The sequence below is a fragment of the Periplaneta americana genome, chromosome 12 (genome assembly GCF_040183065.1).
Source record: "Periplaneta americana isolate PAMFEO1 chromosome 12, P.americana_PAMFEO1_priV1, whole genome shotgun sequence".
In the NCBI taxonomy this organism is placed as follows: domain Eukaryota; kingdom Metazoa; phylum Arthropoda; class Insecta; order Blattodea; family Blattidae; genus Periplaneta; species Periplaneta americana.
In genome coordinates this window covers 175,814,168-175,832,284 of record NC_091128.1, presented here as the reverse complement: position 1 = coordinate 175,832,284, position 18,117 = coordinate 175,814,168, and the positions used below count along the sequence as shown (strand labels likewise).

The window sequence follows — 18,117 nt, the reverse complement described above, 5'->3', positions numbered from 1 at the left end:
AGTACTTGTACATCAACATCATAGGAGATATGCTGAATGTGACCTCCATTACAAAGCATTCAGTATTCTGAGAAGTGGTTGTAAGCATCAAAACAAGAAAAAAATCTATTGGGTCTTAAAATTAAATTTTGTTCGAAACAAAGGCCTTGAAATTGGTATTGTAAGAACAGTATAACTTCTAATGTGTGCTTTTCACTTGTTCGATACTGAGTATACAGTATTTCGGAAGATATCAATTTTAGGACGCATGTATATGGGATTTTTTTATTTTGTTTTGATTAGTACTATCTTACTTGCTTGCTTTCTTGCTTACTTACTGGCTTTTAAGGAACCCGGAGGTTCATTGCCGCCCTCACATAAGCCCGCCATTGGTCCCTATCCTGAGCAAGATTAATCCATTCTCTATCATCATATCCCACCTCCCTCAAATCCATTTTAATATTATCTTCCCATCTACGTCTCGGCCTCCCTTAAGGTCTGTTTCCCTCCGGCTTCCCAACTAACACTCTATATGCGTTTCTGGATTCGCCCATACGTGCTACATGCCCTGCCCATCTCAAACGTCTGGATTTAATGTTCCTAATTATGTCAGGTGAAGAATACAATGCGTGCAATTCTGTGTTGTGTAACTTTCTCCATTCTCCTGTAACTTCATCCCTCTTAGCCCCAAATATTTTCCTAAGAACCTTATTCTCAAACACCCTTAACCTATATTCCTCTCTCAAAGTGAGAGTCCAAGTTTCACAACCATAAAGAACAACCGGTAATATAACTGTTTTATAAATCCTAACTTTCAGATTTTTTGACAGCTGACTGGATGATAAAAGCTTCCCAACCGAATAATAACACGCATTTCCCATATTTATTCTGTGTTTAATTTCCTCCCGAGTATCATTCATATTTGTTACTGTTGCTACAAGATATTTGAACTTCTCCACCTCTTCAAAGATAAATTTCCAATTTTTATATTTCCATTTCGTACAATATTCTCGTCACGAGACATAATCATATACTTTGTCTTTTCGGGATTTACTTCCAAACCTATCTCTTTACTTGCTTCCAGTAAAATTCCCGTGTTTTCCCTAACCGTTTGTGGATTTTCTGCTAACATATTCACGTCATCCGCATAGACAAGCAGCTGATGTAACCCATTCAATTCCAAACCCTCTCTGTTATCCTGAACTTTCCTAATGGCATACTCTAGAGCAAAGTTAAAAAGTAAAGGTGATAGTGCATCTCCTTGCTTTAGCCCACAGTGAATTGGAAACGCATCTGACAGAAACTGACCTATACAGACTCTGCTGTACGTTTCACTGAGACACATTTTAATTAATCGAACTAGTTTCTTGGGAATATCAAATTTAATAAGAATATCATATAAAACTTCTCTCTTAAACGAGTCATATGCCTTTTTGAAATGAATAACTGCTTACAAATGATTTTTAGAGTACCCGGAGGTTCATTGCCGCCCTCACAAAAGCCCGCCATCAGTCCGTATCCTGAGTAAGATTAATCCAGTCCCTACAATCATATCCAACCTGCCTCAAATCCATACATCTTAAAAAATCTTACTGCTTTTTCAAAATCTTGTATACCATGAAAATTGTAAAATATTTAGCTCAAATGATTAAGCAGACGATTACAGAAGCAAATCAACAGACAATGTAGGCTACATGTAATTGCAGAGCAACGAACACAAAGGTTTAATTTTACACTGCAAGGAAAAATATTAAAATGTCAAAAGAAGAGATGGCTGGGACAAGTAAAGCCAAGGTGGATGGAAGAAAATGTTGATTTATAAATTTGTGCATCCGGTATTAGTAACTTGGGAAGAGACGTCACAAAAGATTGTGAATCCGTGTTCACATTCTTGTCTACCAGATATCTCCGCAATTAATGTGGCGACATCTGCTACCAACTGTTGAGAATGAATTACTGGCACGGGCATAAGAATATGATTCATTCATTTCCTCTTAGAGGCAGAAATACTCAGGATTTCATCGCCTGTTAAAATCTATCGCCCTTGGCAGGGTTGAAACCCGCGATATTCGGCTCCAACAGCAAGACCACAAAACATGAACCAGAGGAGGGGTTGACGTTGAATTTTGCCCACATTGTCAGAGACCGTCAAGAATTTGCAGCAAATCTTAACGTCCCAATTTCTCAAGTGCAGTTGCTTCCGCATCTCGAAAGACTCGCAATCAAAGAGTTTAAGGAAGTGTACAAGTTTCGCACGTCATGAAGGGGTAACCAGGACATTAGTTACAGGAAGAGAACACTGGTAAATGGCTAAGTGGATACGAGAATTCCTTTCCCACACCCGGGGTTGGCACTCACGACCTTCCAGTCGTCATACTTTCTGAGACAACGGCTTGGAATTTACTACGTAGCAGCAATTAACGATAAAGCCAAGTTGACACAACTGGGCCACTTTGGCACCACTCTTAAAAATAACTGGCAAATCGGGCCTGTCTCCAACTACAAGTGTCCATATTTCGTGGCTCTGGCTACCCGTGACGACCAACACAAGAGAACGGCATCCACAACGAGGCAGGAGAGACATTCTGACGCTCCGTTGAAGGGCACACACAGGAGTATATCTATTATTTGCTATAGCTATCTCATCTCTATGCTGAGATGTGTTTTTAAATGGTTCAATAATTTGTGAAAGAGTATTACTAACTTATTTTACTCCTGGACCTCTCGCACGTTATGTTGGTAGAGCCCGGACGAGAAGTTATGGCACCAGCGCGAGGGACAAATTTTAGTTCGTTTCCTTGGACTCGCCCTCACACTCAACTGGAGGGGTGTTGGGTTAGTTGGTTACTGGCATTCCGAGTGTTCAGATCTTTCTGCTACTACCGCTATTGCTAATACTGAAAACATTGTCCTTCTGAGCGCCCTCATTATGGCATTGTCTAACGTGTGAAATCATAGAGTAGTTCATATTCAAGGACATGAAATAGCATACAATGTATGGAAATTCATGTCAGAAGAGGCTGTAAATGAAATACCAATTCCATTGAAAAGCGTGTGGTGTGTGCAAGAATATTGGCTGCCACTGGTATTTCAAAGCGAACCTTGGAAAGAATCAGGAAAGAAGGGAAAAATATTGAGGCAGGAACAGCAGATCTTTCTCCAGTCCGGAAAAATCACAGCCGAAGAAGAAGATTGTTGCAGCTGTAGACAGTTTTGATGAGGAAGTCATAAGACTCATCTATAATTTCTACGCTACGCATAAGCAGAGGCCGACTCTGCAATCGCTTCTTCCAAGAATGGATATCAGTGTATGATTAGTGAAGAAAGTAGAGAACAATTACATTGAATGTGAGCACGTGATGGACAGTATTTTTGAGAACATCTCCATAAACTTAGGGACATCGGATTCTAGCACAAATCAAACGTCTGATTCGGACTGAGAATAAGAATATAAAGATGGAATAGCGGGCGTAATTCCATTAAGTATCTTCGGACTCTTAAGCAGGAAAGTGGTGATACTAAGGTAAGACGAATGTTTTTTAGAAAGAGATTAAAAGGATATGCCTGCCGCTCTGAGCTTGAGAACCATAACCCAAACAACCCCCACTCCTCTACCTTGCTGGGCGGCAATTTAAAACTTCGCGCAGGTTGGTGCCATAACTTCTCGTCTCAGCTCTAATAAGCAGATTAGAGTCGACGGCAATTCGGAAGGCGGTAGTCTGCTAGCGTTTGCATCGAGAGAGACAGATAGAGAGAGCAAGGCAAGAACAGAAAATTAAAAATTGCATCAGACTACAAATACCTAGGCTTAGCAATACGAACCAGCGCAGATATTGATATTAAATATTTTCATGATTTTAAATATTCTGATACATATTCAGCTTATTTTTCTTATATAAATATGTACATATTTCACAGCTTGATATTACATAAAAATCCGGTCTCTAATTATTAATTGCGATCAAATTTCACAAACTTAGTTAGCTACTTCCATTTCATAAGATTCCTTCTATTGCAAACCAAAATTATTGCTAGCAATATAACAGTTAGAAAATAACTGCCAGTTGTAGTATTTTCCATACTCGAAATTCGAAACGACGTTGGTACAAGAAAATTCAACCTGACCTCTATAAAATCACCATAATCCACTACCATATGTAGTAACAGGGAGAAAACGGTTAGGTTTCACCCTTATGCCCACGTGCATGAACGTCGGTTAGTGTAACCATCGGTTAAAATTGTCACCTAATCCCTGATCAAGCATTTTTACGGTGGATCGACCTCGGTTACGACTTAAATAGAAGGTTAACCACAGTAATCTCTAACCGGCCAAATATGAGCGGTTAAAGGAGATAACCAGCGATTAGTAGCGCAAGTAAAGCAAAATGGCGGCCAGAACCACACGTGATTATTTCTAAGACGATTATTATTGTGCAGTACTTGAATTACTTGGATAGAGGGTGAGCGTGAAGGTTCTTTAGTGGAAAGAGAGAATTCTTACGAGGAATTAGGTGACAGAAAATTTCAGGAGGGATTTCGTTTATCAAAATCTACAAATGGATTACTTGAAATAACACAAGAACAATCATATTTCTCCTACGGATCGGCTGCTTATATTACGATTCTATGTAACTATTATTATCTGTATTTTAAGAGGGAATACTCGAATACCGATATCTCTTTCTCTATGTCACTGGCTGAACAAAGAGAGGTTATGGATGGATCTTAGGATAATGCACAATTCCCTGGTGTAAATGAAGTCCAAGATCGTACACACATTCCTACCAATCTTCTGCATCCTTTTCCTTTATGGATATTCCATCTTTTTTATATAATACATTTAAATCTAGTAATTAAGTCTATCGATACTTCAACCTAACATTGGGATATAATCATTTTTGGATTCAATTTTCCATTTTGTACGATTTTAACCTAACAGTACTGAAAAACAAAGAAATGGAACTCACAAATATAACAGCGCCCGAAGGCAAACAAATGCAACGCGAAAATGTAGGATACGTTCATTTCGATGTAGAGCATAGTGAGCGCAGTCGTTTTTAGACGTTGACTATTATCTTTGCAGCGGCATGGATGCTTTCCTTTAGTCATTTTGTAGAAACAATGTACCGTCATAGACTTTACTCTGGTTAAATGAGGTGTCAGCTAGCCATGTTTTAGTAATCGGTGATTATGAATGGTGCACATAAATTACATTTTAACCACGGCTACTGTTTAACCGTCGTTTCGTAATCTATGATTACTGCGTTTTTAATCAGTGTTGATGCACTTCGCCATTAGGGTATTAAGTAACCTGAACCGGAATATACACAAAGCCAGGCGTACAGCGATGTCATGTTTATACCTGGCCAATTAGGTTTTATTTCCTTGGACTACGGCAAAAGGCGTTTTTCATTTGTTTTTCTAGAGAAATTAAAAAGAGAAGATGTCGGAAAGTTCGCATTTTATCCAAGTTGTGAAAAGATATTCCTGTCTCTATAATCATTATGATACCAGATTATGCTAGGAGAGATGTTACAGACTGGAATCTGAAATTCTTTCTTTGGTGAAAGAAATTCCCGCAAATTTCTATTTTTTTTTTACAATTATGCCACATTTACAATCTGTCAACAATAGACAATAAGTAAAAATTACAAAAGAATATGACATGAGTGGAGATGTTATCCCATGACAACACTCCAAAAGAAAAATAACAATGTTTTACATAGCTGTAGTAAAAATGAATGGAAGGTCAAGAGCATTGGTCCTTTTAAGTCTTCTTATTGTTTGACTATTATCCATCAAATTTAATGCATGATGATTGGGATGTTGATTTAATCGGTGCAGCTATTTTTTGCTGAACTTAGAGATTTCTTCTTTCACAGTTGAAATGTTAAGATCATGATGAATGATATCATTTCGTACATACCATGGTGCAGTGACAATGGAACGTAAAGTTTTAGACTGATACCTCTGCGGTATTTCAATGTTTGAGTTGCTAGCGGTTCCCCACAATTGGATGCCGTATGACCAGATTGGTTTTAGTATGACTTTATAAACAAGAAGTTTATTCAAATCAAGATTTCAGGTATAACTCCCTGTAAAGTTGATTTGAATAATTTCGAGGGAAAAATTGTTCCGGAGCCGGGTATCGAACCCGGGACCTTTGGTTTAACGTACCAACGCTCTACCACTGAGCTACTCGGGAACTCTAACCGACACCGATCCAATTTTTCCCTCTATATCCACAGACCTCAAAGTGGACTGACAACCGTCAAGCAACCAACTTCGAGTGCACACTAACTCCGTGTGACTTAAATTGTGGTTTTCTGTTAACGAACAGTGACGTGTATTGTGCAAATCAAGCTTTCAGGTATAACTCCCTGTAAAGTTGATTTGAATAATTTCGAGGGAAAAATTGTTCCGGAGCCGGGTATCGAACCCGGGACCTTTGGTTTATTTTCTAACGCCAGTTTTGATTTAGGTCCTAATAACCAATAGATTTTTGATATTTTAAAATTTAATTCTTTACGTTTAGTTTCAAAATGTTTACGCCATGTTACGCGGCGATCTAAATGCATACCTAAATATTTAACATCGTCTGCTTCAGGAAGTTCTTTGTTGTACAGTGTTGCAGGAGGACAGTTTTCAGTTCTGGTTCCGAAAGTAACATGAACTGATTTGTATTTTGCCTTTATATAATAGACTGTACGATTTGCACTAATTCCTAGTAAGTATTTTTTCTCATTCTGTAAGGTGATTTGAATTTGTCATCAACTCATCCTGTGATATGTCGTCAGCTGCTACAGTCTACAATAATGCATGTTTATTTCTATGTACCGACGAACCCAGAGCTTTCTTCGTCTGCGATTCAGAATGCGGTACTAAGCACACAAGGCCTGAACTTCGTGTCATGAGATAAAAGCCCATTGTTCTACGGTTCGTGATCGAGAACGCTAGCGTAGCGGACGGCTAAACAATACGATCGATGTTCTTAAGTGATGTGACAAAACAGTTACGGCGGTACAAAACCAGGTACTCACCTTCTTGAGGTCCTTGTTAGGCTCACCATCCTCCGCCTTACGCTTCTCACAGCCTCCCGCCTTGTTCCCATCGCCACCCGGCGCCTTGTCTTTGTCCACCACCTGAAACAAATTAAAAGTGATCAGTAGGGACCGGATTTTTAGGTTTTTGGAATTGGTGAAATAGTTTTTTTTTTTTTTAGGTTTTATATCCAACCTATGAAAGGGGTCGCAAAAACTGCCAGATCGTTAAAAATGTAGTCTTAGGCCCGGTTTCTTCAACCTTTGTTAAAATGCACCTAACATAGCGTTAATTAACTGTAAGTTAAAAGTATGAATTGCTGTTAAAATATTGCGTTTCTTCAACTTTACATTTCACATTTTAACATTCTGTTTGTTAACTCTCTGTTAGGACCAGAGATTATAGAGTTTAACTATAACCTATAACCAACTATAGGCTCAATTCTGTTTTCTGAAATCTGACAATAATTGCGATTCTCGTTTGTTTCCGTTGTTTGATTCATGGCCGGTTTCACCAAGCTTCTTTAAATCAGCACAAACGACTTGTCAACAAATGGATCGTTTAATTTTAACGGAATCTTTAAAAGTTGACTATTTCACCAAGCCTCGTATCTTTAAAATTAACAGGCGTTTACTAACGAGGGGATTTTGTACATGTATCTTGCATGTTTTGTTTTTCATACGACCATGGCTTCGAAATCGCGAATTTCATTGGTTACGTATGATCATGGCTGACTTTGTTTGGCATGAGGAAACAATCATAGGCAAACGGGTAAGAGGCAGTAATTTTAATAACATCTTCCTAAATACAGTATGTCGTCATACCGCAATAAAAAAAAAAAAAAGACAGCTGCTTCCAAATGTAAATAATAGGAATATAGAGCAGTTAAATTGTAGCTTCTAAAGGAAATCTGAGAAAATTTAGCGGACTACAAGGTCGACAGCTTAAAAATTGATGCCACAATTAATTATATACAAAGCATTCTAAGCAGTTATATTAGGCCTAAATTTAGGACGGGAAATCGCCTCTTCCATAAATTGCATACTACTTTTCCACTGTATTTCATGCAGATTTATTACTACCCTGTAACAATTTTGCCATGCTTGTGTGGCAGGATTCAGGAGAGGTGTCATTAAATTGGATTTTAAGGGGTATCCATTGTCTCCTAAAAGAAAATCTCTTTGCACCCTTTTCATTTAAAAGGCATCCTCCTTTGGAATGTTGTGCTATCCGTCTAGACCGTAACATTATCTTAAACCGAGAAGAATCTGTTGGAGAGGCGTTAAGTGGGTGATTCCTATCTGTCGTATTCTAACCTATTACAATTTCAATAAACTAGCGCTGAGGTAGTTCTGAGGTAGAAGTGAAAATCGTTGAACTTATAAGGGATTTTTTTGTGATAATGCAGTTGATCGTATATGCAAGGCATAACAAAAAATTAAACTAATCAAACATAACCTGTCACAGATTCGTATGTGCAAGGTGTAGGCTATAAGCAAAGTACGAAGGAAACTACCTCAGCGCTAGTTTAGCCACAATTTTTCTATGCGGAGCGTTACATAGGCCTATGAAATTGTTTGAATATTGAAGGAAAAATAGGATCTTCTATTGCAGAATCTTTTGGCTATATTACTGCCAGGATATACGATTGGAACATGTACACAATCTATGTTGTCTATGACAACATAAAATTTAGCTATAAGCTTATTAGGCCTATAGAAATAATGACTATTGTAATGTTGGTAGTACGTCTGATAATTTATTCACATATCTAGACAATACAGCTTTTGATACCCCGTTCATATCATCAATTACTATTTCAAAACTTCCCGCAACATTATTTTAAAACGAGAAGAATCTGTTGAAGAGGCGTTAAGTGGGTGATTTCTGTCGTATTCTAACCTATACAGTATACTGGTATTCAGTTTCTTCTAGAACATTCTTACTACTTATTTCCTTAATGTGTAGCTTTCGTGGAATTCTTTATCACTTAAATCTTCAAAATGATTATTCCGAGTGTTATTACAACATATAAGTTCGTCGTTATGTTGAAGTTCTAAATAAAGAACTTCATCATCGAATAATTACGTCCGCCATGTTGTTGACTTCTTAACGCATCGTTACTGTTTTAACGCGACGAATAGGTCCTAATAAATTAACGATGAATTTAAAGATGCGTTAGCAATAATGATACTTGGTGAAACACAAAAACTGACTAACGTGTCATTAAATTATTTAACGAGACGTTATAATGATAACGAAGGTTGGTGAAACCGGCCATCAGAGAGGATAGAAGTCTTTCTATTCTCTCAGGTTTGATTTCTGCTTCTTTCCTCGTCTGTATCACAATAGCGTGGAGCGGTGTATTGGTATTGCTGTTGTGAAATGGAAAACACTGGAACAAAAAGAAATCGTGGGACTAATTTCTCTTCATTCGAGAGAAGCCTTCTGCTGGAAATAATTTTGCAATATAAACCAATTATTGCGAATAAACAAACAAACGGACCTAAGTTGAAAGAGAAAAGTGAGGCTTGGCAGAAAATATCCTATACCTTTGTATGAATTTCTGGTCTGTCAAATCACATAAATCATCTGCTCTGCTTATGTATTCATGGATATCATTTTCTAAATAATCAAGATATATAAGTTCAGCATCTAACGCACCAGCCATATTGGATACTTCTATGCTAACAGAGAGTTAAATGATTTAACTGCATGAAATTGGGCAGTTAAATTAACATAGGTTTTAACAGCCTGTTAGTACTAACAGTTACTTACTTACAAATGGCTTTTAAGGAACCCGAAGGTTCATTGCCGCCCTCACATAAGCCCGCCATCGGTCCCTATCCTGTGCAAGATTAATCCAGTCTCTATCATCACACCCCACCTCCCTCAAATCCATTTTAATATCATCCTCCCATCTACGTCTCGGCCTCCCTAAAGGTCTTTTTCCCTCCGGTCTCCCAACTAACACTCTATATGCATTTCTGGATTCGCCCATACGTGCTACATGCCCTGCCCATCTCAAACGTCTGGATTTAATGTTCCTAATTATGTCAGGTGAAGAATACAATGCGTGCAGTTCTGTGTTGTGTAACTTTCTCCATTCTCCTGTAGCTTCATCCCGCTTAGACCCAAATATTTTTCTAAGCACCTTATTCTCGAACGCCCTTAACCTATGTTCCTCTCTCAGAGTGAGAGTCCAAGTTTCACAACCATACAGAAGAACCGGTAATATAACTGTTTTATAAATGTTAGTACTAACAGTAGTTGAAGAAATGCTTCAACTGTTAAGTTTACAGTTAAAATGGAATAACACACTGTTATACCCTAATTTAACAAAGGTTGAAGAAAGTGGGCCTTACAGTTATTCTTAAAACAAATGCATATTTATTAAGGCAACATGGACACGAAACTGACCTTTTCAGAAAACAAACTATCAAAATTTATAAGATTAGAAATTTTTGTTCCTTTACCTTTAAAATTATTTGTAGTTTGAATAAAATACTGTAACAATTAACATTTTATCCAACATAATTTGCCTTGATATAACTATATAAATTTCAATTTTCAATAGATAAAAGGTACAGTACAGACACAACTTTTATATTAAATTTCGTCAAACTTGATCAAGAATTATTTTAAAAAGTAACAAACACACAAACAAAACCTCTAATTTGAAACCACCGAAAGATGCGAGCAGATTGCAACGGCGTAGCCAGGGATGGCGGTTCGCGTAGACTAGAGAAACAGACCTGAGTTTGTTGACCTCTCACATATGTATTACGTGAATAAAGAGGACTGTGGTGTCGGACTGCTGAGACTTCCAACTTAATTTTCTAACGTGCATTTAATCACGAAACGTAATACGGAGTGCTAAAAAAAATATATCCAATATTTTAGGAGGTGCTAGTATGCATCAAAACAAGAAAATAATGTCTAATAAACATGGGTCCTACAACACATACTTCCTGAGATCTGAACACTTGTTCATAGGAGGTGCTCAATGTGACGTCCATTCATGGCAATGCATTTCTCTGCCCTTTGGCGTAAGGAATCAAGCACTCTTTGAAACTGATTATGTGCCTTCATGTGTCTCCATAATCAAAAGTCTAGGGGATTTATAATATCAATTTTTGTTTTCCACCTGTGCTTATCTTAATATTTGGATTTATATGAAAGTTTTCGACACTCGGTGTGTGTCATCTTCAGATATGGGGTCTATGTCATTGTGTGTTGTGAAGACCTAGCTTCTTAATTATGTTGTGGGTTGTTCAATTGTGTATGACCTTTCATGATTTCTTAATTTAGCTAAAATTACTATAAGCAGTGTGTCGTTGGTTGTTAAGTCTCAGCCATGCACCACATAGGAACACTCCAACATCATCTAAAATCACACGCATGGCCATACTAGATAGCGGACCCAACAGAAAATAGCTTGTATTATATACGTGTAAGTATTCAATAACAGCATCCACGATTCACAGTAGTCAACTTGAACAACATCAAAACTCCAACATACAATACTATGGAAAATCAGTGAAAGTGCGTCAAAAAGACAGTTTTTACCAAGAATAGTAAAAACAACCCAATTTTAACGATATAACAGGCCAACACAGCCAACCATATATGTGATAAAAGTGATATACAGACGTGGACAAATTATTAGCAAAATTGAAGATTTTTATTACATATTTTTAAAAAATATGATTCTTCAGTTTAGACTACAGTTGACATTTTTGCGTATTTCGAAATTATTAGCAAAATTGAAGATTTGTATTGTATATTTTTTACAAAATTTGACTCTTCTATTTGGACTACATTTGATATTTTTGCATATTTCCAAATTATTAGCAAAACTGAAGATTTTTATTATATATTTTTACAAAATTTGACTCTTCTATTTGGACTACATTTGATATTTTTGCATATTTCCAAATTATTAGCAAAACTGAAGATTTTTATTATATATTTTTACAAAATTTGACTCTTCTATTTGGACTACATTTGATATTTTTGCATATTTCCAAATTATTAGCAAAACTGAAGATTTTTATTATATATTTTTACAAAATTTGACTCTTCAATTTGGACTACATTTTATATTTTTGCATATTTACAAATTATTAGCAAAACTGAAGATTTTTATTATATATTTTTACAAAATTTGACTCTTCTATTTGGACTACATTTGATATTTTTGCATATTTCCAAATTATTAGCAAAACTGAAGATTTTTATTATATATTTTTTACAGAATTTGACTCTTCAATTTAAACTGCAGTTGACATTTTTGCATATTTACAAATTATTAGCAAAATATGAAGATTTTTATTATATATTTTTACAAAATTTGACTGTTCAATTTGGACTACAGTTTACATTTTGGATATTTCCAAATTATTAGCAAAACTGAAGATTTTTATTATATATTTTTACAGAATTTGACTTTTCAATTTAAACTGCAGTTGACATTTTTGCATATTTACAAATTATTAGCAAAACTGAAGATTTTTATTATATATTTTTACAAAGTTTGACTCTTCAATTTGAACTACAGTTGACATTTTTGCATATTTCTATCTATTGTAATGATAGAAATATGCAAAATTGTCAACTGTACTCTACATTGAAAAGTAAAATTTTGTGAACCGAATTATCATAGAAATCGTCAATTTTGTTAATAATTTGTCCACGTCTGTAGTGTATACAGTGTTTTACAGTGTTTTTATAGTGTATATATTTTACTTGTTTATATTTAAGTGTAATAATGGTTTTAACATAATTTTCTATTGTCCTATAGGAGTTTTCAAAAGATAGAATTTAACAGAATCATAACAACCAACGACACACTGCTTTTAGTAATTTTAGCTAAATTAAGAAATCATGAAAGGTCATACACAATTGAACAACCCACAACATAATTAAGAAGCTAGGTCTTCACAACACACAATGACATAGACCCCATATCTGAAGATGACACACACCGAGTGTCGAAAACGTTCATATAAATCCAAATATTAAGATAAGCACAGGTGGAAAACAAAAATTGATATTATAATACAGTGAGCTTATCGGCATCTCCAAAATGAAACTAGGGGATTTAGGTATGGGGAACGAACAGGCCGTGGTGTGGGGCTTCCCCGACCAATCCAGCGATCCTGAAATGTCAACGTCAGCTGTTCACGCACACTGCGGAGAAAATGTGCTGGTGAGCCATCGTGCATGAACCACATCTGTAGTCTCTGCTGACATGGCACATTCTCAGCAAGGTAGGCAATACGTTAATAAGAAAGTCCTGAAAGTATCTGTGGTAGCACGTATGGCCCTATTAATCTATCACCAAGAACGCCTGCCCATACGTTGACTGAGAATCGGTGCTGATGCCTTGTTTCTTCAACTGCATGGGGATTTTCATCAGCCCACACATGCTGATTACCAAAATTCATAACACCATCTCTGCTGAACCCCGCTCATATCCGCAACCAGACTTTTGTTTTCAGTATTCCTTGCGACGTACCATTATTCCATGCCAGGGTGTCAACTACGGTATGATTATCTGGTAGTCTGCTGTATTGTAGGGCAGAGAAATGCATTGTCGTAAATGGACGTTACATTGAGCACCTCTTATGAACAAGTGTTCAGGTCTCAGAAAGCATGTGTTGTAGGACCTATGTTTATTAGACATTATTGTTTTAATGTACATAATAAATTACTGTAATTTTCTTATGTGTATCTGTTATTTTAATTATTGTTATAAAATTGAAGTAGATTTCGAATATTAGTTTGCTTTTAACCACTAAAGAAATAAATTAATCGAAAGCCATAATTAACACAACTATCATTTGTTTATTTATTTTTATGCATTATTATATTTATTTTAAGATTGTTTAATTATCTGTTTAATGATTATTCCATTATAAGTAAAATTTTAATGTATGACATGAGATATTTGGAATATATGCCTGAAAATGCCTAAATAGGCGAAAACGTTTGCTACATATATTATTAACTGCAATGAATTATTTATATGTATAAATATTTGTATTTGTTTTTTAAACACTGATAAATCATTTTGACTGAAACTCATTCAAGAAATATTCTTGTATTATTTTCTTGTTTTGATGCATGATTTTTTACGTCGTTAATTAACGACACTGTATCAACTACGAGATTATTTAGCGTCGATGGGATTGGTGATAGCGAGATGATATTTGGCGAGATGAGGCCGAGGATTCGCCATAGATTACCTGACATTTGCCTTACCGTTGGGGAAAACCTCGGAAAAAATCCAACCACGTAACCAAACCGGTATGGCATAGTTGCGCCCCGCGGGTCAATTGGGAGGCCTAGGCATGGCATAGTTGCGCCCCGAAGAAATCAGGTAGCAGAATGGACATGGCATAGTTGCGCCCCGAAGAAATCAGGTAGCAGAATGGACATGGCATAGTTGCGCCCCGAAGAAATCAGGTAGCAGAATGGACATGGCATAGTTGCGCCCCGAAGAAATCAGGTAGCAGAATGGACATGGCATAGTTGCGCCCCGAAGAAATCAGGTAGCAGAATGGACATGGCATAGGTGCGCCCCGAAGAAATCAGGTAGCAGAATGGACATGGCATAGGTGCGCCCCGAAGAAATCAGGTAGCAGAATGGACATGACATAGTTGCGCCCCGAAGAAATCAGGTAGCAGAATGGACATGGCATAGGTGCGCCCCGAAGAAATCAGGTAGCAGAATGGACATGGCATAGGTGCGCCCCGAAGAAATCAGGTAGCAGAATGGACATGGCATAGTTGCGCCCCGAAGAAATCAGGTAGCAGAATGGACATGGCATAGTTGCGCCCCGAAGAAATCAGGTAGCAGAATGGACATGGCATAGTTGCGCCCCGAAGAAATCAGGTAGCAGAATGGACATGGCATAGTTGCGCCCCGAAGAAATCAGGTAGCAGAAGGGACATGGCATAGTTGCGCCCCGATGGACATAGTACACACGAAAGTGATTGTCATAAAATAAATAAATTAGGCCTAGTTAAAAATATAGTGGTAGTGGTAGCTGCACTGAAATCAGGTGGCATATGATCAATTTTGCTATTTAAAATAACACTCTTTTATCGATCACACACAATAAATGAACTACATTTTTTGTTTGTACATCGATATCTTAACCCTACTGTACAAGGTTTCGCAAATCGAAACTTAGAACCATTATGAATTATTAACTATTTACTTTTTTCACTAAACTTAACATTAATTTTAAATTAACCTCACTATACGCCACAGACGGTGTGAAAATGACAAATAAAATATCAAAATTGCTAAGGCCCCATATTCCAACGACTCACTCATTTGAATACGTCAGCTAATAAAGTAATGTACTGCCACTTCATGGTGTTCATTTTAACGGTATCGATAATGAGTATTAAATCGAATAAGAAATCGATAAGATTGGTTGATTACGAGGCTCGAGTTCCAATAACGCGTTTTTCTCTATCTATTTCATCGGGGCGCAACTATGCCACGCCCCTTTTCTCTACCTGATGGGAACGGGGCGCAACTATGCCCACAAAACAGGGACCCTTTTTTATCTGCTGCATCTTACCTGACCGTGGGGCGCAATCATGGCCTGCCCAACCAATCAAGCGAGAATCGAACCCGCGCCCGAGCGCAACGCCGGATTGGCAGGCAAACGCCTTAGCCGACTGAGTTACGTCGGTGACCTTGATGCATGCTATCACCTCCTAAAATAGTGTATACTTTTTTTTAACATCCTGTATACGTTTTCTATTCATTTAAATGTACCCTATCGTCCTTTTCAATCTGCAGGCCTATTTCGCTTCTACCTTGTATAAATAATGGTATACTATTAGGCTATCTTCTTGTTGCGCAGAAACCTAGAACCTACATGGAAAACAGAGACTTATGGCGAAGTGCATCAACATCGGTTAAAAACGCAGTAATCATAGATTACGAAACGACGGTTAAACAGTAACTGTGGCTAAAATGTAATTTGTGTGCACCATTCACAATCACCGATTACTTAAACATGGCTAGCAGACACCTCATTTAACCAGAGTAAAGTCTATTATGGTACGCTCTTTCTACAAAATGACTAAAGGAAAGCATCCATACTGCTGCAAAGATAATAGTCAACGTCTAAAAACGACTACGCTCACTCCATTCTACATTGAAATGAACGTGTCCTACATTTTCGCGTTGCATTTGTTTGCCTTTCGGCACTGTTATATTTACGAGTTGCATTCCTTTGTTTTTCAGTGTTGTTAGGTTAAATTCGTACAAAATGGAAAATTGGATGCAAAAATGATTATATCCCAATGTGAGGTTGAAGTATTGATAGACTTACTTACTAGATGTAAATATATTATATAAAAAAGAAGTAGGCTAATATCCATAAAGGAAAAGGATGCAAAAGATGAGTAGGAATGTGTGTACGATCCAGGACCCTATTTATACCAGGGAACTGTGCATTATCCTAAGATCCATTCATAACCTATCTTTCTTCAGCCAGTGACATAGAGAAAGAGATATTCGAGTATTCCCTCTTAAAATACAGAAAATAATAGTTACATAGAATCGTAACATAAGCAGCCGATCCATAGGAGAAATATGACTGTTTTTGTGTTATATCAAGTGATCTATTTGTAGATTTTGATAAACGAAATCCCTCCTGAAATTTTCTGTTACCTAATTCCTCTTAAAGATTCTCTCTTTCCACTAAAGAAACTTCACGCTCACGCTCTATCCAAGTAGGCCTACGGTAATTCAAGTACTGTATAATAATAATCGTCTTCGAAATAAACATCTGTGGCTCTGGCCGCCATTTTGCTTTATTTGGTCTACTAATCACTGGTTATCTCCTTTAACCGCTCGAATATGGCCGGTTAGAGATTACTGTGGTTAACCTCCTATTTAAGTCGTAACCGAGGTCGATCCACTCTAAAAATGCTTAACCAGAGGTTAGGTGATAATTTTAACCGGTGGTTACACTAACTGACGTTGATGCACGTGGGCATTAGGCTACAGAGCAATCAAAGAAACATAGAATTACCCACAACACACCTTCAGCAAAACTAAAGTGCCTGCTTATTATTGGTGCAATGATCTAAGTACGTTCACTGGAGCTCTCGGATAATAAAAGTCATGGAAGAGAGTTACCATCACAATATTTCCAGGAGACCTGCGACCTGGACAGAACCGTAGACTCTTAGAAGTTCTCAACGTGGACTACTGTACTATTATGTCTGCACCAGTATGGCAATACACCGCACATTCAGAGGAAATCATTTCACACTTTTTCCAACGCGATGAAAACACTTTGATGCTTATTACAACATTCAAATCAATCACATCACACTTCTGTCACAGCCTGAAAACACTTTGAGGCTATTACACCCGTTTAATGCTTCTCGAATTGGCAACGAAAGCTCTTTAACATGAATGAAAAATCATTTATTTCTCAAAAAAATAGAGAAACGATATAAAGTAATAATTTCGTATAGGTTTCTTCTCAGATTAAGTAAACACACACTATAGGCCTATTCGTTAAAATTAGCCCAAACTTACTGTTGTAGAATTTTTAGTGTATTGTAAATATTCATATATACTAATAATGAATCTGTAGCCTAAATTTTTCTGGTAATTTTCGAATTGGTGTTAACATATATAATTTATCACCCTGAAACCGAAAATCGCTTTTTTTTTAATTTTTGTTTGCATGTCTGTCTGGATGTTTGTTACCTTTTCACGCGATAATGGCTGAACGGATTTCGATGAAAATTGGAATATAAATAAGGTTCGTTGTAACTTATATTTTAGGCTATATGGCATTCAAAATACGTTATTTAAAAGGGGGGGGGGTTATAAGGGGGCCTGAATTAAATAAATCGAAATATCTCGCTTATTATTGCTATTTGTGAAAAATGTTACATAACAAAAGTTTCTTTAAAATAATTTCCGATAAGTTTTATTCTATGCAAAATTTTGATAGAACTGATATTTAAGGATATACAAGACTTTTAAAATAACAATGCAATACATTTTCACCGCCGCCTTAGATTATAGCGTTGTTGTTCCTACAA

General features: G+C 36.8%; 1 protein-coding gene across 2 annotated transcripts in view; it reads right to left on the bottom strand.

The window, feature by feature from the left end:
• LOC138711233 (pseudouridylate synthase RPUSD2-like) overlaps window positions 1-18,117 on the bottom strand; it is a 1,031,543-nt gene that overhangs the window by 448,469 nt on the left and 564,957 nt on the right. For both annotated transcript variants that reach the window (XM_069842639.1, XM_069842638.1), the window contains exon 2: window positions 7,020-7,121. In XM_069842639.1, coding sequence (XP_069698740.1) covers window positions 7,020-7,121 — 102 coding nt within the window. The remainder of the gene's footprint in view (window positions 1-7,019; window positions 7,122-18,117) is intronic.